The following is a 22,734-nucleotide window of genomic DNA, read 5'->3' on the forward strand; positions in this document are numbered from 1 at the left end:
CTACAACCCAAAGTTTCGATACTCTTGCCCAGAAACTCAAGAATTTGCCCAAAACGAAGAACAAGTATCGATACTATCCCTATAGTACTAATAATCTACCTGCATAAGTTATAAAACAAGTACGAAACACTCTATTTTTCAATTCCAAAGACCTTAGTGAGGTCCCCAAACATGCTTAAAGTTTTATTTGATCAACAAGGGTCATAATAGAGGCTTTAAACACATATATAACTCTAAAACAAGAATTTCACCATGAAAATGCTTATCATGCTCAACTCAAACATTTAAACTATCTTGAACTTCTAATGACTCACTAAGAGTATAGACGAATTGTAAAGGTGTTACCTTGCTCCTTGGATGGTTAGAAACTTTCTCAACTCACTCAAGATTCAACTTTTCTTATCCTTTAGCTTTTGAGCTTTTTCCTAGCTCCTTTACTAAACAAAATGAGAAAATGGATTACCAATCGATCTAGGGATTGAATAACATCTAAATAAACTCTCTATAACTCAAAACTTAGCTAGAATCCATAGATTCCCACAAATATCTCAAGACCCATTCTTGGTTCTATGCATAAAAACTAATGAAATGGAACTTAAAACAAAGTTTGGAGGATGAAGATTGACATTCTCACCTTAGTTTCACCACACTAGACTTAAAATGCTTGAACTCTCACTTGGAATGAAAAAGGGATGAAATAAATTATAGAAGAATGAAGAAGAGCATTTGGTGAAAAGATAAGGGGGAGTGGTTCACGTAAAAACATAATATATGAGAGGGGTTTCATCTATCAAAATTAAACATGGGTAAAATACACTTTTAGTCCCCCAAATTTTTAATTTACACCACACCCATAACCAACCACCAAAACTCTTGGGCCCTAACTCAAGCCCAAAAATAATAAACTTGGTCCACTAATTTATAAGGTCCTTTAGGCTCATCTTTGGGTCTCGGATTGATCCGAACTATTAACCCGAATTTCGAGGTATTACAGTTCACCTTCTTTCTTCGATGTTGAAATATATGTGAGCTCAGTTGTTGTGACCTTGCTTCTGCAAACTGCAATGAGAGAAGTTTGTAAGTTCATGTAAAGATGAAGGATGCTAAAGAAGTTTCAGAGAAGAAGAGAAAAGGAACCATTAATATAAAAGGTGAGAGAGTATAGCAAATGTAAAAAAATGAAGAAGCTTACATCTTCAATCCCTCATTCCCTTCCTCGATAAAAATAATCAAAAACAAAAAATGAAGGATGAAATTTGCATTATGACCAGTTTAGTTAAATCTAGACTCGTAACTAAAAAGGATCACCGATCATCAGTTGTTGCACCAGTGAGTTCTGCAACGCTCTTCTTCATGGTGGTGGTTGCATGGTGAGTGAAGAAGAAAGAGAGAGAAGAAAAACGTCAGTCAAATATATTGGAGAGTTAAATATGTGATAAAAATGTTCCAGGTCACCAATTTAACGTCACACGTCATTATTTTGTTACCTCAGTAACGGTTGTTAACGGAGAGTGACAGATTTGTTACAAATCGATAATGTTAGTGACCAATTTATTATTTTTGAAACTTCAATGGAGAAAATGAAAACTTACTCAAACGTTAGTGACCATTGGTGTAGTTTACCCAAAAAAATTTATCTAAAAGGAATGTTTCACATCTTTGCACATTGGGTTTCCTGTTTTGATGTTTCCTAATACCCTATAAGATGTTCCAGTTCAAATACACTTTAAGCCCTATTAATTTTGAAATTAACGAAGTTAATTCCTGACCTCTCAACTTTTCTAGTTTAATTTTTTAAGTCCCTTTCAAGTTTGGAATTATACAAATTAAACCTTAACCCCTATTCATTTAAGTTCTAAATTTTACTCTCTCCTATTCCACTCACTATACTAAAATGAAACAAAAACTAAAGTTTTGAACAACAAGATACTAAAATGAAACAAACATTAAACTTTAGGTATGCTTTTGATAAAATGGAAGGCTTAGGTACTAAAACAAACCAAAACTGATAGTTTAAATATTAAACGCATAATTTACCGTAAAACTTAAATCCACTTTGACTCACACGAATTAAACAATCTTAGTGATTAAGGGATGATTGCTATTATTAAATATTCCAAATTCGAACACGTGTAGAGGTGTTTAGGCGTTCATTGTTAAATAGTTGAAAATATTTCAAATAGATAGTTAAATAGCAGTACGCTACTGCAATAGCACTCATTATATAGCGGTAGCAATGTCTCGATATCGTTATTGCATGTCTATGACATCCACAATCACTGGAATAACGCTCCTTATATCCATAATCGCATTTAACACATCGCAACCAAAAATGCTACTACAATAGTCATTTTAATCTCTGACAAATACTATCCTATAAACACTCTAACTCTATCCCTACTTGACACTCCCAAATCTATAGATGGCAATTTAATTCGTAACCAACTGTTTCGACCCGATCCGATAAACTTGGATTTTAAAAAAAAAAATTAGGTTGAAGCCAAGTCAGGTCAAATTGTTAAAAGGGAAGAGGTCGGATCAGGTCGGGTTTGAATAGAAGGTGAAAAACTCTGACCTGACCCCACTTAGAGATAATAATGTCATTTTTCTAAAAAAATATTATTTTTAATGAAATCCTTATTTTATATCGAATCGTGTCGTATTAGGTCGGGTCAAATTTATATTCTAAGAATTTGGATTGGATCAAAATTGGGTGAAGGATATATATTTTTTGGATCGAACCAAGTCGGATGAAGGATATATAAAGCTCACGTCAGATTCAAATAGAGAATATATTTTTTAGGTCGGGTCGGATTGGAAAAAAAAACCCGACTCGTTGCCATCCCTACCTAAATCCACCAATTTGTTTGTGCTTTTCCCTTCCAGGCAATTCCTAATCTATATCGTTTTGCCCAAATTGTAATACTTTATTCGCATCTACTTCATCCGGCGGATAATGGTGGCCGAAAGCAATGCAAGGTGTGTATGCAAACATTCATGGGTACCACAACCGAAGTGAAATGCCAGGAGCACGCCGAGAAAAAGCATCCGAAATCCAATATTTACGCTTGCTTCCCTCATCTTACGAAATAAGGAATCGAGAGAACCGGGACAACGGTTCGTTGCAGACTTGCAGTGCATGATGCATCTATCTGTGTTGTATCTCTTGGTACTCTGTAATTTAAGCTTCTTTAATTCTTTTTCACAAGCCTGTAAAAGAAACAAAACAAGAACTCAACTGGATGATATCACTCGTGCAATCTTAATGCTGTTTCGAAATCATGGGACGTCCACTGAATGTATTTGCAGTTTTAGCTGCCTCTCTTGTTTGTCTGCTATAGCTTGCATTAGTTGCATTAGCTTCTAACTTCGAATTTTGAACTACAAGTCCGATGAATTTACCAAAATAGCATTCTTCGACTGAAATCGAGGAAAGAATCGGATGACTGGGCGCGATTTTTACACTCTTGAACTTACCAAGTACGCCTTTCATCTTGTTCGTGCAGTGAAACTTGTCTACCTATATAGCCTGCTAAAATAAAAATGAACCTGGCATCTTGAACTTGAAGATCTGGTCTAAATGAATAGAGGTTTTTCCTTTTGTGTGAGCGCAATTAGTTTAAACGTAAAAACAACAAAACTAATAGATGCATCGAGATCGAAACCATTCATAAGGACTACAATATCATAACAGCTGGTCTATGATCAATCCGCATATAACGAAATATATGATTAAATTCACCTAGAAAAGTACTCAATTTTAACAACTGATGATATGAAACCTTTGATTCAATCCAGACTAGCCTATCTGTGAAAACCATACCAGATTCAACTGCTTGATGGCATATCCCTGGCCGGTGGTTTATCTTCCGTCCTAGAAGATTCAACAGACTGTAAAGGAGGGGCTTCATCGAATTTCAGTATGTAAGCTGTCTCATGAACAGGTCGCAGCTGCTGAATCGAATGAACATCGAGATACGAATCGCAAGCGAAACACCAAACTGAAAGGTCACTGATTTCACACAACCAAGAAAAAAAAAGTTACCCAAGAAAAGCCTCACCCCTAGTTTCACAAGGAACTCAAAAAGGAAGGCAATTATAACTACATACCTATAGCTGAGTGCTACACAATGGGTCGTTTGCTTATAATGCTCGAGCATATGCTTATTCACGAAACGGCTACAAAGCACAACTTTGCAGGACAAGCATAACCAATTCTCACTTGGGTGCTGGCACCTTGTTATGCATAAAACACTTTCTAAGATTAAGAAAAGGAATTCTATATAATCTTAACCCAACAATCTCCATTAAAGAAACATAAAATCCGAACCAGAAAGATGTTTTAGTAGCTCATTTGCTTAAAGCACTGATAGTCTATCGATGAACTAGAAGATCAATCAAGGTACAACCAAAAAAGCCAATGAAATAGCTGCAAATACTTAAAAGTCTACTAACACATGTTGGTTAAAAATAAGTGCGAGCATTCGATCGAGTCAAGTCAAAAAATTTCAAATTAATCAAAATGACGAGTCCTATTTTATAACTCGAACTTCAAGTCGGGATGTTCGAATTTCTGTTTAAATTTAATTGTAAATATTTATAATGTTATGGTAGTAATTGATTCCAAGTTAAATGGTTTTCTATAATCATATACTATATACATATATATTTCTCAATGTTTTTTTCCACATGTGAGATACATATATCATGCAAAATAAATGTGCTTCAAAACCAATTTACTAATTACTTAAAACTTGGAGTTATTCAAGTCTTATTTTATAAATAAAACTTTATTTGAACTTTTTTTCTAAGTATATTTTATAAAATTACTAGTTGAGTCAAATAGAACCAAGTTTTTTTTAGCATGAATAGAGTAAAAAAATTCAATTGTTTTAAATTGAGTCGAGTTCTCCCAAACAAAAGTGTTGGGCTGGGAGAGCTTTGCAGAGTTCAATCCAACTCGACTTTGAATATATTCGAGGCACATATGCTTCTAGACAAACTATAGTTGTCTATATACCCAATTTTTTATTAATACTATCAATACAATCAATCAAACAGGGGATGAAAAGGGGTTAAAATAACCTGTTGCAAGGAGTGCTAGGGATTGGGATGTGAGCGAGATCGGAGGATAAAGAAGCCAAGTGATCACAGTGCGTTTTAGGTTCCACCCATCCTGATTCGGCGCCGTTCATTAGGTCATAATCGTCTTCTTCGAGTGTATTTCCTGAAAAACGCAGATGAATTAAGACGGTTTTGAAATTGGAAGAAACTAGTGGGAAAATAAACACTCAATATCTTTTAGTATAATAGATTGTCAAGTTATGAAAGGGCAAATGGGTGCATAGATATTTCCAACTGAATCTGTATATCTAGAGATTAATCAGTGATTACCAGGTGAGAAGATGAAGAGCCCGCTTGGTCCGTCATGGAGACTGGCAGCAAAAAGAAAAGAGCCTTTGGGAACAACGTGTATATGTATCCTTAATAGTTTAGGACTTAAATCACATTGAACCCGAATTATGGCAACTTTGGCCCAATATAATAAGCAGACTAATTATTTAGCTTAGTACGACTTTAGATATTTTATTTGAGAAGTACGTATTTATTACAATAACTTAGAACTCGTCGAGAGGGCATGACGAGTTTTAATAAAATATATTTGGTAATTTACTCTTGTAGTAGATTAAATTTATCGCTTTCTCCCCTATCTTTTTTTCGTATCAATTTAACCCTCGAAATTATTCAATTGCAATATTTTATACCCTACTCCTAACGTAAAATCTTATATTATAAATCTTAAACCCTAAATCATAATTATTATCTCTAAACTCTAAACCTTAAACCCTAACCATGCTTTTATAATTTAAGGTTTTAAGTTGGTGGAAGAATACAAAATAATGCATTAAATAACTTTGATGGCTAAATTGATGCGAAAATATTATAGGGCAAAAATGATAAATTGTGTCTACTACAGGGGCAAAGATAACCCTTAAACCAATATATTTTTATTGGAAATTGTCACTCTGAAACGATAAAATCAAATAAAAATTATATTTTATTAGAACTCATCAAGTCAAAGTGATAAATTTAAATAAAAAATTATTTAGACAAATCATCATGAAGCGTGACGAGTTTGTCTTGCATATAATTTGTTATAGATCCAATTAATTTTGGAGATGACTTAATGAACTAATATTTCCATTTTACCACAAATTATAGTATCAGTTTTTTTTCATTTGGGCTACATGTCATATTAATTGGGCCTAAATAGGCTTTTACCCACAAATTAGGGTTTATACTTCCGCATATATATATATATATCCCGCGCTTTCTTACCAATCCAAACACCGCCGTGAAATCTAGGTTTCCAAGCTTTGGTGGAATAACGGCAGCCGATCAGTGATGGGTCACTCTAACGTCTGGAACTCTCACCCCAAAACTTACGGCCCTGGTTCTCGCGCCTGGTACCTTCTTCTTCTCCTCCGTTTCTTGATTGCTTTGAATGTCCAATGTGTTTGGTGTCACTCCACCGGCGAACAATCTGTTGCTTTTGTTTTGTTTTGATGATCGCTACGACTTTGGATTCTTTTGTTTCGTTTTGTTTTTGGTAGCCGTGTTTGTGGAAATCCCCATGCCATCGTCAGGAAATACGGTCTCATGTGTTGCAGGCAATGCTTCCGTAGCAATGCCAAGGAAATCGGATTCATCAAGGTACTCTTTTGATGTTTAATGTTTATTTAGTATTCTTCATAATTGTTCCTGCAAACTATTTCTTTACCTCTCGTTGTTTCTTGTCTTCTTTGCAGTACCGTTGAATTTTATTGGGGTGTAAAGGGAGGACTTTGAAGAACTTCAATATGTTTTTTCTTTGGAGGCGGGGAGTTAATTTAGTATGAACCTTAAAGTGATTGTTAAACTAAGAGTACTTTGTTGTCTCTCAATGAAGTAATCATAATGTTTCAATTCAGTAATTTACATATTGTTAAGTTTGCAAGTTTCTTGTGTTTGACATGCAATGATACTGTTGATAATTAGTATTTTGTGCGACTCTGGTGATAATTAGTTCTTTGTGCGTTCTTTAAATGGAATTAGATGTTGATTTGTGTATATATTCATTTAAAATCTTATAAAGTATATAGTTCTGAAGCCTTATGATTACATTTGGTCATGGTTATTTGCATGGTTCATGGTGAAGTTGCATTTTGATGCAATGCATCGACTCTTCTTCAATTTTGATATTGGGGAAAAAATGTTCGCATATCATGGTTTATAGTGTTAGCTCTTTGATTGGTATGGTCTATGGAGAGGCCACTTATTTATTGGCATTGCATCCGAATCCTCTTCCTTGATTTTGAAAACTGGAGAAACTATTACAGGTGATTAGTTAGTGTTGAAACTGTAGTCTCTTATGTAAGATGCTGATGCTTTGGGGCATTCGATTTGAGCTTGAATCATTGATGTTTTGATTATTTCTTATGCTAGAAAAATCAAGCTCACTAGGGTTGTCAGTTTGTCTTCCTTAAACACTAGGCTGTAAGATCTAGAATTTTATTTTGCCCGTTGGTCTTTGTATTGTTGTTTTGTATAAAGTTTGTGATGTTTGCATTGGCGCTTGGTGTAGAGTTAGCTTTTCGGGTTTATTTCCCTTGAACACTAGGCTATATGAGCCATGGAATGCGAACTATTATGCCGTGTCTTAAACAAGGGATTATTCTTTTGCCAGCGGAGCTATCTACTTCATCTGGGTTTCATAATTTGTATTTCTCCAATTTAAGTATCTTGTGCTCTTTGAAGATGTAATTTGTTAGCTGTGAATTTTACTATTGATTATATTTATTATTTGAATCTTCCTTCGTCTGTTCTCAAACTATTTGATAACGATTAGGGCTATAAATGAGATGAGATAGATCGCGAGCTTCTCGAGATCGACTCGGTCAATATTCGATAAATATTCGGATCAAATGGACTCGACTAGAGCTAGAGCTCAACTCGAGTTATTAACGAGCCGAAACGAGCTACTTGATACTCGATTCGAAAAGCTCGTGAGCAGTTCGAAAATATAATATATTAAGATATTATTTTAAAAAATAAATTATTAATAATATTAACATTTATGTGCTTATTTAAAAAATACAATAAGATTTTCATGTATTTAAGGTTCAAATTCGAATTTGAGGTTTTAATCGAGTTAAGTTTAATATTTTTTTTCTTTTTAAGCTTTTCGAATTGCTCACGAGTTTCAGTTCAGGATTTTGAGTTCAAATCGAGTTTGAAAATTTTAAGCTCGCGAGTTTTTCGAGTCGAATTTTAATTTAAACTTTTTGAGTCGAGTCGAGTTCAACAATATTAAAGCTCAGCTCGACTCGTTTACACCCCTAACTCTAACCCTTTAAAATATATATCATTTTTTATTAAGTGATGTTAGCACCTTATAAGCTCTTTTCATGGAGGTTAGCTCCATGATATATATATATATATATATATATATATAATACTGAATTGATTCCACTTATTATTAAAAAAATCAATTATTATAGTTATTATTTAAGTTATTCAAATTGTATTTTATTTTTTGAATTGAACTTAAATTTCTTCGAATCAAATTGAATTTATGAAATTATAAATAAAAACAAATTTAAATCGAATTTTTTAAATTTAATTAAAAAATTTAATTTTGAAATTAAGTTTTGCTCACCCTACCCGGCTACCCAATGAGATATGGGATGATGTCTGTTGGCTTGCGGTTTCAACTGTCAACAATTGGCGAAACATGGGGCTGGTTTTCCGTGTCTGTAAAGACGTACCACCGCCGTGACTGCCTCTCCTTGTCCGCCGCCTTCCGTCATCTCTCCTCCGTTCACGCGGCGTAATTTTTGTGTCAAAACAATACAAGTGAAAGAAAAAATCTTGAAGTAAATGAATTACCAGTTCAACAGCTGAATATATATATACACAAACAGAATGAATACACTCTAAAGATCAATGGAAGAAGAAGAAGAAATCATAGATAAAATTAATGGTGTGCCAAAGAATCAATCATGAAACGTGGTTTCTTCGTCGGCAATGGACTTTCAGCCTCTTGCTCTGTAAATCTTCCATTACCGTTTTCCACGCAGAACTCCGGTGAAGCCGGTAAGTTCAGGTCAAAGCCAAATTTAACACGATGGGTTTGGCTCGACGCGCCTCCTTACGACACCGTCACTCCGCTGAGACTAACGCTAACACTCTTGCTACCGCCGCTGCTGCTGCTGTTCTTGTTGTTGTGGCCGCCTTCGTAGTGGCAGCGTTTGTGGCCTCCCAATGCTTGGCCCGTAGGGAAAGTCTTGTGGCAGACGGAACACTTATGTTCTCTACCGTCGCCTCCGCCGCTGGTGGTGGTGGTGCTAGTGATTGATTGATTATTAGCAGCAGCTCCGTCGGAGAAGGGTTTGCGATGGCTGGCTTTGTGACCACCCAGAGCCTGGTAAGAAGGGAAACCCTTGTCGCAAACACTGCACGTATAAGACGACTTCAAACCCGGCGAAGAAGAAGTGACGCGAAGACAATCAGCGTCTCCGCTTCCGCCGTCGGAAGCAGCGTTTCCACGAGCTAGCATGATGAGGCAGAGAGCGAGGTACTCTTCTTCAGCCGTCAGTGGTGGTGGAGAAGACTCGTTATCGCGCTGCCTCTTCGAACTCTTCTTCAGAGAGCGTATTTATTGATGGCGAAAGGGGTACCGCCATGGGAGGAGAATTCAGAGCTTCAAGAGCCATAATAAGAAGTGATATAGGAATTTATCGTGGCTGATTCAACTTAGAGGAAAAGGATGCATGTATGTGGAGACTCAGGTTCTTTTGACAGATTATATATAGCCGGTTCCGAATCGAATCAATGCTACCCCGCCCGCTCTTCTTATCACTTTACTACTGGTATTTTACCCATTTTTTATTAAAAATTTGTAATTATCAAAATTTATTGGGTAAATTGCAGATTTAGTATCTAAACTATCAGTTTTAATACCTAAACTTTCAATTTTTTAAAATCATACATAAAGTTTAGTTTTTGTTTCATTTTAGTATCTCATTGTTAAAAATTTTAGTTTTTTGTTTCATGTTTAGTACCCAATTCAAAATTTAATGTTAAGCTTTGAATTTTTTTCAATTTTAGGTACTAAAATTGATATAGTTTAGGCACTAAAAGTATTAAATTTTTATCAATGGAATGCTAAAATGAAATAAAAACTAAACATTATCTAAGATTCTGAAATATTGAAAGTATAAGTATTAAAACGAACTAAAACTGATAATTTAAGTATTAAATATAAAATTTACCCAAATTTATTTTAGGGTTATACTCACATGTAATACTATTTCGTCCTTAAACTTGATGCTTGCAATTTCATTTTTATACATTTTTATGTTAGTTTTAGATTTTATAAACTTTTTTCCTAATTAAGTCACTATATTTATATCATCAAATATTTTCATCCATAATTTAAATTGAGAAAAAAAATTGATTGTGATTTTGATCCTTTTAAATCTCAAATTTTTGGATTTAGCCCCTAGTGTTTATTTTAACATAACTTGACCCATTTAACTTTTTTTTCTTTCTTCAATATTCCTGTTTGTCTCATAATCACATGAGTCTTTATTATATTTAGAGTCAAATTAGATCAAACCTATCAACAAGTTAAAAATTTGACTCGAATCCAAAATCATACTTAGAGAGACATCAAGCTCTTTACCATTCAAACCCGACATGTGATAATTATTTATTCACTTTTATAATAACGTTAATTGGTCCAAATAATTAATGTCAATGATTTGTATTACATTAATTAATGGTGTTAACTAGGTGGACTAATGACATTACAATAATAGAAGATCAAAGTTAAAATAAATGATTGAAATCTCAAATTCAAACATAGAAGAGGACCAAAATCATTATTTAACCTAAAAAGAACTTGTATGACTATTAAATAGAATCAGCGTAGATAAATTCATTATCTGCTTGCACCACGTTAAAGGATTACAGTCCAAACCAATATATATATATATAATAATTTAAGTTCTCATGACGTGGCAAAAGATAACTGGTTGTGATATTGCAGCATGGCATCCTGTAATATTCCGAACATTCGTACTTTGTCGTTTTGGCATTCGGTGTTAGTTCGGCTGGTTTGCTTGTGGTTCTAAAATGTAGGGTGTGTAAAATTACTCGATCCGGTTGATCCGATCTGTCGATCCCGACCGGATCTAAAAAATTCGGGTAATTCTCTAAAAAAAAATTACCCGGCCGGGTCGGGTACCCTGCCCGACATTTCCCGGGTCGGGCTCGGGTCACACAATCTAGTTTTTCCGGATACCCGGTTACCCGAGTACCCGGTTAGTTTTTATTTTTTTTATTTTTTTATATATAATTATATAAAATATAATGAATTATTTATATTATGGATTAATATATTTTGTATTTTGAACTTTTAAATTTTATGTTCGGATATTAGAGTATGTAATTCGAAGTTTCGAACATTTAAATTTGTATATATATATTTTTTTAAATTAATAATTTAAAAATTAAATATTAAAAACCGAGTATCGGGTACCCGCAAAATCCGGGTACCCGATTACCGGGTACCCATAACATCCGGGTCAGGACACGGGCCGAGAAATCGTCGACCCGAAAGTTCCGGGTACCCAAAAATCGAGTACCCAAAAATCCGGGTACCCGAATTTGCACACCCCTACTAGAAAGACCGCTAATCCCATAATGGATTTGTTTATGTCTGGTATAATGTCAAAATTAGCCCCCAATGTTTATTATAATGTTCATTTTACCCCTTATCCTATTTCTAGTGTATTCTGACCTCCAACGTTTTATTTTATAATAAAAAACCCTAACATTTGACAGAATAATCATTTTGTCCGTTATTTTTTTATAATATATTTTCACTCTCAACATTTCATTTTAGGTTAAAAAAGCTCTTATATTAAAATGTTAATCATGTGCTAACTAATAATTTTCATCTATAAAGAATGTTTTTTCTCAAAGTGAAATGTTGAGGACCATAATGCTTCAAAAAAAAGAATAGGGGTCAGAATGATCATTTTTATAAATATTGAGGGTTATTTTTGGTATTATATCTTCTTCTTCTTTCCAATTTAGTACTAATTTGCTATTGAACCTTGTTTTCTTAGCACTTCAGCGTGTGTTCGGTGGTTTGCTTCTGTTCAAGAAAGACAGATAAGTCCCTATTCGTATTTCCTTTCTAATTTCTACAATTAACAAATTTCCTCCACTTCTCTTTGCTTTACCACTATTGCCCCTTCCTAAAAATTCAATAAATTAGCCTTAATTTTAATTTATTTTTATTTAAATCAAAAGTTTAACTTGCAAATGAAATTGGATTGTAATTGATTGTTTTCCCTATTAATTATGGGCTTAAGACTTGATTCAACTGATTTTAACTTGACGCTATTTATGGGATTAAGATTTAAAAAAAAAATCAAATTTGAGTAAAACAAAAAGATTAAGGTTTGAAAAAAATCAAATTTGAGTATAAATAAGTTTTTTGACAATATAAGTTTAGAGTAACTTAATCTTTTTGTTTTACTCAAATTTGATTTTTTTCAAACCTTAATCTTTTTTAAGACCACCATTCAAAATCTAATGTTAAGTTTTGAAAAAGAAATTGAAAGTGTATGTACTAAAAACAAACCAAAATTGACAATTTAGATATTAAACGCGTTAAGTTTTTAACTGAGGATACTAAAATAAAACAAAAAATAAATACTAAGCATAATTTTAAAATAAATTAAACTTTAAGTACTAAAATATATCAAAATTAATAGTTTAAATACTAAATATATAATTTATCCTAAAAGAAAATATATATTTTTATTTAAAAAAGCATCGAGGGTAATTAATGTAAAACCTGTATGGAGTGGAGCTAAGTAGAGTGAAGTAATAGAAGTGTACAAGAGTGCGTTAGAAATCGTGGCTTGGCAAACGTGAAACCGTCAAGGCACACGGCACGTAACGCGCGATTCGATCAGCACTTTTCGGTTCCTTTTGAACTACTTTCATGAGGTAATTTGAAGTGTAAAAAACTGATCCGACATGTAAAACTGACTGAAATCGACTTGAGTCGGAACTGGTGTTGACCTGAACCTAAAAATTGTGGATATGAACCCGACCTGCATCCAAATTGAACCGAAAATATGATACTCGAACCCGACCTGCATCCGACTGATATAAACTCGAAACCAAGATTGACCTGGTAAATAGTTGGTATTACCCGACCTGTTTTCAACCTGACATGTAATTGACTCAACCTGTAAATGATCCAACATATTATTAAAGTGATTGATATTATCCTGACTTATAAGTGAAGTTACAATTAATATAATTATATTATGTTAAATTTATAATAAATTTATGATAATTAAATTAATATGATTACTTTTTTTAAATTTAGTTTTATATTAATTTGTATATTATAAATTTAGTTTTTATGTTAATTTCAATTCATAAATTTCTTTTATTATAATTTTTATTTAAAATCACTAAATTAAATTTAAATATTATCTTATTAAACTTGATTTTATTAAATTATATTAACTAAGTTAAAATATTCATAAATATGAAAATTGAATAATAATTTAAGTAAACTTAACTTGATATTTTAAAATCAAAATATATTAATTGAAATAGACTTATTAAAAACTTGAATAACATTACAAATACTAAATAAATATTTATAAATGAAGGTAATTTTATTACACTTGAGAACACTAAAATTACAATAAAATCAACTAAACAAAATAAATGTATGTTGAAATAAATGCTCTCAGATCTTATAGCTAATGTTTACAAGGCTAAAAAGCCTAACTATACTACCAGAAATATCATCATCGAGCATATACCTAAATGCTGCCAACATGTTTAATTATGGGCAACTTTCTAGCTTGAAAAGCAAAATGCCACCAACATAATTAAATATGAATAACTATATAGATAAGAATTTATAAGGTTCAAAAATTGATTTAAGTCAAGCCTGCAACATCAATTTACAAGGCATCAGTGAGTATAGACAGTTGTAACCGACAAGCATCAATGTACCAATTTAGCAAGCATCGTTGCATCGATTCAGCAAGCATCCTGCATTAAGAAAGTATGCAATCAGTTATAAAGCCAAAGGAAAAGACTTTTTAATAAACAATTTGAAAGTTTTATTAAATAACAATTTGGATTACCTTTACAACGAAAATTCGTTAACCAAAGAAAAGTATTCTTCGTCCTTATCCTCCGACTCAAAACCATACAACCAATTACGAGTTGTTACAAAAATCTCAACATTTTTAGGTAAGAGTTTAGCTCTTAATTTGTTCAAAATTCAACCTCCCATACTAAAGGAGGATCGAATGCAACCAAGTAATTGGAATAGTAAGTATATCTCTCGCCATACGAGAAAGTACCGGATATGAAATACTTTGATTTTTCCAATAATCCAAAATATCAAATTCAGTTTCACCAGTATAAGGGAAAAGAGGCAAACTGATGTAAGAATTAACATCAAATCGTCCACTCCTTAAACCAACTAAATTGGCATCGAAAATCTAAAAAATAAAAGACAAAGATTAATAAATGAAAACAAGAAATAAATAAAATAAATTCAACTTAAATTGTAATTACTAACCTGAAATAAATTTGATTTTCTAAAAGCTCAGAGCCGATTGGAACTTAACTCATTTATGCCCAAGGATTTGTTACTTTGGACAGAAGAAGAACCACAAGATGCATTTTTTTGAATAAAATACATATAAGTCCAGAAACTCATTATAAATGAGACTTACCCTCCTTTGAACCTCATCCTCAACATAAAGAACATTATATAACTCTTTCAGAAGTTGTAATTTATATCGAGGATCAAGTAAAACAGCAAAAGACAGAATCATTGAGTGATCAAACCAATATTTCTCAAATAGTTCAAGCATGGGTCTAACCATTGCAGAAATACCAGAGTAGTAATTTCATAAAAAGACTCAAGAAAATCACAGATTATTTGAACAATTTCTCACTCTTGATCATAATGAAATCTAACTCTTTTTCCCTATTAACAAACAAATTAATTTCTAATCTAGTCTCAAGTGCCCTATGAACCATCAAGTAGGAACATCCAATACTAACTTACCAAAGAAAGAAGTATCATAGTCTTTAACAGCTAATTCAAATGCACAAAGTCGAGAATCAGAAGAATCAATAAACTTAACAATCTCACGTAAATTTATTAATAGAAGAATCAATTACCTTCAAACCTTTTTGAACTATCAAGTTAAAAATGTGGGCAACACATATTATATGGAAGTACTTACCATTGCATGGAAGAGGAGAAATAACATTCAAATCATCTTACAGTCTCCTGACCATTTTATTATTTGCAGAAGCATTATCAAGTGTAATGATATATGTTATTTTTCAAGACCCCACTCACATATCATCAAACTTAAATATTGACTCCCCATCATAAGGAGAAAAACGACGAAAATTAAGAATTTTAGACTGAAGTTTCCAGTTATTATCAACATAATGAACAATAAGAGCAAAATAAGAATGTGAAGTGAAGGAATACCAACCATAACATGTAAAAAAAAAACATGAGTTGAAACAGTATGCAATGAATCAAGTAGAATTTTCTTATGCTTTTCATGCTCCAACATGCAATACTTAGTAACAGTATACCTATATATATTCTTAACAGAAGAATTAAGGTAATTATGTAAATCCCTATGTTTTTCATGCTCAACAATACTATATGCATAACCATGACACAGAATAACCTCAGCAAACAATTCACAATATTTGTTTTGATCAAAAGAAGCTACACTAACAGGATTTTCAACAAGAAAATTCTTATATGCTTCGTATTTCTCAGTATGCCTTTTAGGGTTAAAAGTATCAATATAAGAATCAGCTTTATACCTTTTAACTTTGCAATACTTACACTCGGCATAAACAGAACTATCATCAGATTTGGTGAATGTGTAGTGGACCTCTTAGAGGATTTATTTAAATCAATTGCTTCGAACAATACATCATTGACATCCCCTTGCAAAAAAACATGGTTAGTTTACATTACAGCAATAAATCAGTATATCATTTACATCAACAACAATAAACCAGTGTGTATATATATATCAAACATATACAAAAAAGTGAATGTGCAGTTTACCTCTTTCAAAATGAAATCATTTTAATCTGTTGGGTTTTGACCTACAAAACAAATAATAAATTAATTCGAATATTAAAATAAAATTAAAAAATAAAACAAAAAGGAAAGGGAAATACTTAAATAATTCAACTAGTACGAAAAACTATCCATGAAATCGTAGGAAAAATAAAGGTTTCGAATAGATGAACACGGAAGATCAAATAATAAATGGTTTCTGTTTAGGTGTTTTTAAAGAAAAACTAGATGAACAAATGAAGAACACGGAAGAATATTTGGTTGAAATAAACACGAATCGTTTATGTTGCTTCCAAAAATAACTTGTTCGAATACCCTGTTGCTTTTTTTTGTTTTCTGATCGAGAGCCCACCATCTTTACTTATAAGTGTTTCCTCGCTTTTAATTCTCTTCTCCCTTGAATCAAGCATCTGGTCCCTAGTGGAGTGTAGGCACGGTGATGTGGGGCATGGGCAAAACACGAATGATATAGGATTACAAATATATATTTGTATAACTTTTTTGTTATGACCATCTAAATGCAATACACGATGATACTTGGAGTGCTAGCATGGTGCGGGTGACAGCCCCGAGGGGCTTCACGTGGGGATGCTTCAAAACGGGTCTTGTAACTGGGTCATTTGTAATGGGTTTGGATCGTGTTGCATTGTTTGTAATTTGGGGCTCGATTATTTGTAAACTGATTTGGGCTTATAGTGAAGCCTGCTAGAAAAATAAATTATAAATTATAATAATAATTATTATTAATATTGTGTATGTTTTTATTTCTCTAGCAGGCTTCACTACAAGCCCAAATCAGTTTACAAATAATCGGGCCCCAAATTACAAACAATGCAACACGATCCAAACCCATTACTAGTGACCCAATTACAAGACCCGTTTTGAAGCATCTCAACCGAGTGCCCCCACGTGAAGCCCCTCGGGGCTGTCGCCCGCACCATGCTAGCACTCTGACCGAGCAGCTCGGTTTCCCATCACCCACGCTCTGCCTGCTCCTCGCGTGACTTGCTCCACGATAAAAAGCACTCCAAGTATCATCATGTATTGCATTTAGAAGGTCCTAACAAAAAAGTTATACAAATATATTTTTTTAATACATTTGTAATCCTATATCATTCGTATATTTATTAATTTCCCATGGTAGGACTCCACCTTTCATTGACTCTGCTTTTTGCCCTACTTTCAATAGAATCCGTATGCTTGTCTCTATATTAACAATGGAGGAATTTACACAAAGCATTATTTTATTTTACTTTGTCTTCTGGGGTTGATAGAATATTGCAATAATAAAAACAATGTTTATGGCCATTGCAATAATAAAAAGTCCAGCAGCCCACGCCCTGCTCGTGCACGCCCGACATCACTCAAGCAGCCCACGTCCATGCCCCACATCACCGTGCCTATACTCTGCACTTCACTAGGGACAGACGCTTGATTCAAGGCAGAAGAGAAGAGAATTAAAAGCGAGGAAACACTTATCTATAAAGATGGAGGGCTCTCGATCAGAAAACAAAAAAAACAGCAGGGCATTCGAACAAGTTATTTTTGGAAGCAACAAAAACGATTCGTGTTTTTTTCGATCAAACACCCAAATATTATTTCGTGTTCTTCATTTGTTCATCCAGTTCTTCCTCAAAACCCTCCTTTGATCTTCAAAAAAACCTAAACACAAATCATTTCGTGTTTAGTTCGATCAAACACCCACAAATTCATCCATTGTTTATCCGTGTTCATCTATTCGAAACCTTTATTTTTATTCTTACGGTTTCATGGATAGTTTTTCGTACGAGTTGAATTATTTTGGTATTTCACATTCTCTTTTGTTTCATTTTTAAATTTTATTTTAATATTCGAATTAATTTATTATTTATTTGTTTTGTAGATCAAAATCCAGCAGATCATTTTGAAATAGGTAAACTGTACATTCTTTTTTTTTGTATATGTTTAATATATATATATATATATATATATATATATATATATATATATATATATATGGTTTATTGATGTTGATATATATATATTGGTTTATTGTTGTTGATGTAAATGATATATGATTTATTGTTGTAATGTAAACTAACCATGTTTTTTTTGTAATGGGGTGTCAATGATGTACTATCCGAAGCAATTGATTTAAATAAATCCTCTAACAGGAAGTCCACTAGTTCATCCGAATTTGGGAGAAGAGATTCTCCTGTTTGGGACCACTACACATTCACCAAATTGGATGATGGTTATGTTTATGCCGAGTGTAAATATTGCAAAGTTAAAAGGTATAAAGTTGATTCTTATATTGATACTTCTAACCTTAAAAGGCATACTGAGAAATGCGAAGCATATAAGAATTTTCTTACTGAGAATCTTGTTAGTGTAGCTTCTTTTGATCAAAACAAATACTGTGAATTGTTTGCTGAGACTATTCTGTGTCATGGTATGCATATAATATTATTGAGCATGAAAAACTTAGGGATTTACATCATTACCTTAATTCTTTTGTTAAGGATATATAGGTATACTATTACTAAGTATTGCTGTTGGAGCATGAAAAGCATAAGAAATTGCTACTTGATTCATTGCATACTATTTCAAGTCGTGTTTGTTTTACTTGTGATGGTTGGTCTGTCTGCACTTCACGTTCTTATTTTTCTCTTACTGCTCATTATGTTGATAATAACTGGAAACTTCAGTCTAAAATTCTTAATTTTCGTCGTGTCCTTCTCCTCATGATAGAGAGTCAATATTTAAGCATTTACCATTACACTTAATAATGCTTCTGCAAATGATAAAATAGTCAGGAGACTGAAAGATGATTTGAATGTCATTTCTCCTATTCCATGCAATGGTAAGTACTTCCATATAAGATGTGATGCCCACATTTTGAACTTGATAGTTCAAAAAGGTTTGAAGGTAATTGATCTTCTATTAATAAATTGTGTGAGATTGTTAAGTTTATTGATTCTTCTATTCTCAACTTTCTGCATTTGAATTAGTTGTTAAAGACTGTGATACTTCTTTCTCTGGTAAGTTAGTATTGGATGTTCCTACTCGATGAAATTCTACTTACTTGATGGTTCATAGGGCACTTGAGGCTAGATTAGCAATTAATTTGTTTGTTAATAGGGAAAATGAGTTAGATTTCATTACTGATCAAAAGTGGGAAATTGTTCAAACAATCTATGATTTTCTTGAGCCTTTTTATAAAATTACTACTCTGTTCTCTGGTTCTAAGTATCCCACTTCTAACTTGTATTTAGCTAATGTTGTTTCAATTGAAAAACTATTGTGTGATGCTCAAAATGATCCATGTGAATGTATTTCTGCAATGGCTAGACCCATGCTTGAACTATTTGAGAAATATTGGTTTGATTACTCAATGATTCTGTCTTTTGCTGTTTTACTTGATCATCGATATAAATTACAACTTCTGAACGAGTTGTACAATGTTCTTTATGTTGAGGATGAGGTTCAAATGAGGGTAAGTCTCATTTATAATGAGTTTCTGGACTTATATGTATTTTATTCAAAAAATGCATCTTGTGTTTCTTCCTCTTATTCTTTTGTCCAAAGTAACAAATCCTTGGGCATAAGTGAGTCAAGTTCCAATCGACCTCGAGCTTTTAGAAAATCAAATTTATTTCATGTTAGTAATTACAATTTTAAGTTGAATTTATTTTATTTATTTCTTGTTTTCATTTACTAATCTATGTCTTTTATTTTTTAGACTTTCGATGCCAATTTAGCTACTTCAAGGAGTGGACGATTTGATGTTGATTCTTACATCAGTTTGCCTCTTGTCCCTCATACTGGAGAAACTGAATTTTGGATTATTGAAAAAATCAAAGTATTTCATATTTGGTACTTTCTCGCATGACGAGCGATATATTGATTATTTCAATTACTTCGGCTGCATTTGAATCCTCCTTTAGTATGAGAGGTTGAATTTTAAACAAACTAAGAGCTAAACTCTTACCTAAAAATGTTGAGATTTTTGTAACAACCCGTAATTGGTTGTATGGTTTTGAGTCGGAGGATAAGGACCAAGAATACTTTTCTTTGGTTAACGAATCTTCGTTGTAAAAGTAATCCAAATTTTTATTTAATAAAACTTTCAAATTGTTTATTAATAAGTCTTTTCCTTTGGCTTTACCACTGATTGCATGCTTTCTTAATGCAAGATGCTTGTTGAATCGATGCAACGATGCTTGCTAAATTGGTACATTGATGCTTGTCGGTTGCTGTTGTCTATTACTCACTGATGCCTTGTAAATTGATGTTGTTGGTCTGACTAAAATCAATTTTGGAACCTTATAAATTCTTATCAAAATAGTTTCTCATATTTAATTATGTTGGTGGCATTTTGGCTTTTAAAGCTAAAAAGTTACCCATAATTAAACATGTTGGCAACATTTAGATATATGCTCGATGATGATATTTCTGGTAGTATAACTAGGCTTTTTAGCCTTGTAAATATTAGCTATAAGATCTGAGAGCAATTTATTTCAACATACATTTATTTTGTTTAGTTGATTTTATTGTAATTTTAGTGTTTTCAAGTGTAATAAAATTACCTTCATTTATAAATATTTATTTAGTATTTGTAATGTTATTCAAGTTTTTAATAAGTCTATTTCAATTAATATATTTTGATTTTAAAATATCAAGTTAAGTTTACTTAAATTATTATTCAATTTTCACACGTATGAATTTTTTAACTTAGTAAATATAATTTAATAAAATCAAGTTTAATAAGATAAAATTTAAATTTAATTTAGTGATTTTAAATAAAATTTATAATATAAGAAATATAAAGAAATTTATGAATTGGAATTAACATAAAAATCAAATTTATAATATACAAATTATAATTAATATAAACTAAATTTCAAAAAAGTAATCATATTAATTTGATTATCATAATAATTTATGATAAAATTTTAAAAAGTAATCATATTACTTTAATTATCATAATAATTTAATTATCATAAGTTTATTATAAATTTAACATAATATAATTATATTAATTGTAACTTCATTTATAAGTTAGGATAATATCATATCACTTTAATAATATATCAGATCATTTACAGGTTGAATTAATTACAGGTCAGGTTCATAACAGATCAAGTTGAAAACAAGTCGAGTAATACCTGCCATTTACCATGACAATCTCGGGTTCGAGTTCATATCAGTCAGATGCAGTTTGGGTTCAGGTATCATATTTTCGGTTCAATTCGGGTTCAGGTCATTCTCAGGTCGGATGCAAGTTGGGTTCAGATTCATAATTTTTAGGTCCAACTCGGGTTGAGGTCAACATTAGTTTCGACTCAAGTCGATTTCGAATTGTCACGACACATGTAAAAAACAATTTTAACTTGAGTCGTTTCAATCAATTTTACAGGTTAGGTCAGTTTTTTACACCCCTATGGTAGGGTGATCTTATCACTAGCCTAAATATTAGTTAGGCTTTGTAATTCAGTACTTTTTAAGGTAACTCATTTTTTTTTATCAAATTAAAGTGATTATAAAATAATATTTATTTTAAATTTTCAAATATTTAATAATGAATATTTAATTATCATATTATAATCGATGATGCTCTAACTTATGACCTTTAGAAATAATAATAATTCTTTTGAACTATTGAGGTAATTTAATTCGTGATACTAAGATAATCTAGTATATGTAGTAAAAGGTATTTAAGGGATGACAATAGGTTATGTATGTCTTTTCATTTCACTCTAATCTAATTGAAAATTTGTTTGTATTCAATTTGACCTGGATATAGGTGAATTTATTCTAAAATTTAACTCGATGTTTTAAGTTAAAACCTGCATCTAATACTATATATAATCAAATTATTTTTTTAAATAAAATAAATATTTAGATGAAAAAAATTATTATAAATGTCCCTAGATATGTAGTAAAAGATTACTATAATATTATGTAGAATCAAGTCAAGTTTTTCATCCTAAATCTAAACTCAATCTAATCATATCTTAAAATATCTTACTAAATATGAACCTGAATTTTCAAAATAAAAAATCATCCCAACAAAATTGAATTGAATCAGAACTAGATAAAAGAATCATCCCCATATCTAACCTTATTAAATATTTAGTTGTAACCTAAACGTTAAAAGTGAAGTTTGTTTAGACAAAATTTTCACTAGTTCGTGTGTTCAAATTTGATTATTTTAATATATATTAATTAAGATAAAACTGAAATTTTAAATTTTGAGAAGTACAATAGTTAAAATAAATCAAACTAAAATTTAAAATTTAAATCTATAATTTAAGTATAAGACATATATGAATGACAAAAATCGGCATTTTTCAAAGGACACAGAAGATACCTGAACACGTATTCTAGACGCAGGTAGTACATTCATTTGAAAACAATGTTAACATTTTTCAACAGAAAGTGGGAAGAAAAAAATACAGTATTAGATTGTAGTAGTAACAAATTCACAAGGTGAAAAAGTACATTCTAGCCTACCATTAAAAAGAAAA

General features: G+C 31.9%; 2 protein-coding genes and 1 pseudogene across 2 annotated transcripts; 1 reads left to right on the forward strand and 2 right to left on the reverse strand.

Moving 5' to 3' along the window:
• Positions 1–3,696: 3,696 nt before the first annotated feature.
• LOC120171519 (NAD-dependent deacetylase sir2A-like) lies at positions 3,697–5,469 on the reverse strand. Its single transcript, XM_039179220.1, has 4 exons — positions 5,395–5,469; positions 5,086–5,227; positions 4,111–4,236; positions 3,697–4,012 (listed from the first exon to the last, which is right to left on the reverse strand). The coding sequence occupies exons 2-4, from the start codon at positions 5,193–5,195 to the stop codon at positions 3,829–3,831; spliced, it is 420 nt and encodes a 139-aa protein (XP_039035151.1). The 5' UTR covers positions 5,196–5,227; positions 5,395–5,469; the 3' UTR covers positions 3,697–3,828.
• Positions 5,470–6,350: 881 nt separating this feature from the next.
• Positions 6,351–6,996, forward strand: LOC120171523 (40S ribosomal protein S29-like). The gene is made up of 3 exons (XM_039179224.1): positions 6,351–6,467; positions 6,615–6,714; positions 6,810–6,996. The coding sequence occupies exons 1-3, from the start codon at positions 6,406–6,408 to the stop codon at positions 6,816–6,818; spliced, it is 171 nt and encodes a 56-aa protein (XP_039035155.1). The 5' UTR covers positions 6,351–6,405; the 3' UTR covers positions 6,819–6,996.
• Positions 6,997–9,001: 2,005 nt separating this feature from the next.
• LOC120171518 lies at positions 9,002–9,705 on the reverse strand (annotated as a pseudogene).
• Positions 9,706–22,734: the final 13,029 nt, after the last annotated feature.

Source organism: Hibiscus syriacus, unplaced genomic scaffold (genome assembly GCF_006381635.1).
Source record: "Hibiscus syriacus cultivar Baekdansim isolate YM2019G1 unplaced genomic scaffold, ASM638163v2 tig00111834_pilon, whole genome shotgun sequence".
Classification (NCBI taxonomy): Eukaryota; Viridiplantae; Streptophyta; class Magnoliopsida; order Malvales; family Malvaceae; genus Hibiscus; species Hibiscus syriacus.

What these genes read in the sequence shown, in the direction of transcription:
- LOC120171523 (XM_039179224.1), top strand. Translation starts at nt 6,406, where the DNA reads ATGGGTCACTCTAACGTCTGGAACTCTCACCCCAAAACTTACGGCCCT. An exon ending in GGCCCTGGTTCTCGCGCCTG is followed by an intron (nt 6,468 to 6,614) that starts GTACCTTCTTCT and finishes TGTTTTTGGTAG; the next exon opens with CCGTGTTTGTGGAAATCCCC.
- LOC120171519 (XM_039179220.1), bottom strand. Translation starts at nt 5,195, where the DNA reads ATGAACGGCGCCGAATCAGGATGGGTGGAACCTAAAACGCACTGTGAT. An exon ending in CCTAGCACTCCTTGCAACAG is followed by an intron (nt 4,237 to 5,085) that starts GTTATTTTAACC and finishes ATGCATAACAAG; the next exon opens with GTGCCAGCACCCAAGTGAGA. An exon ending in TGTGTAGCACTCAGCTATAG is followed by an intron (nt 4,013 to 4,110) that starts GTATGTAGTTAT and finishes GTGTGAAATCAG; the next exon opens with TGACCTTTCAGTTTGGTGTT.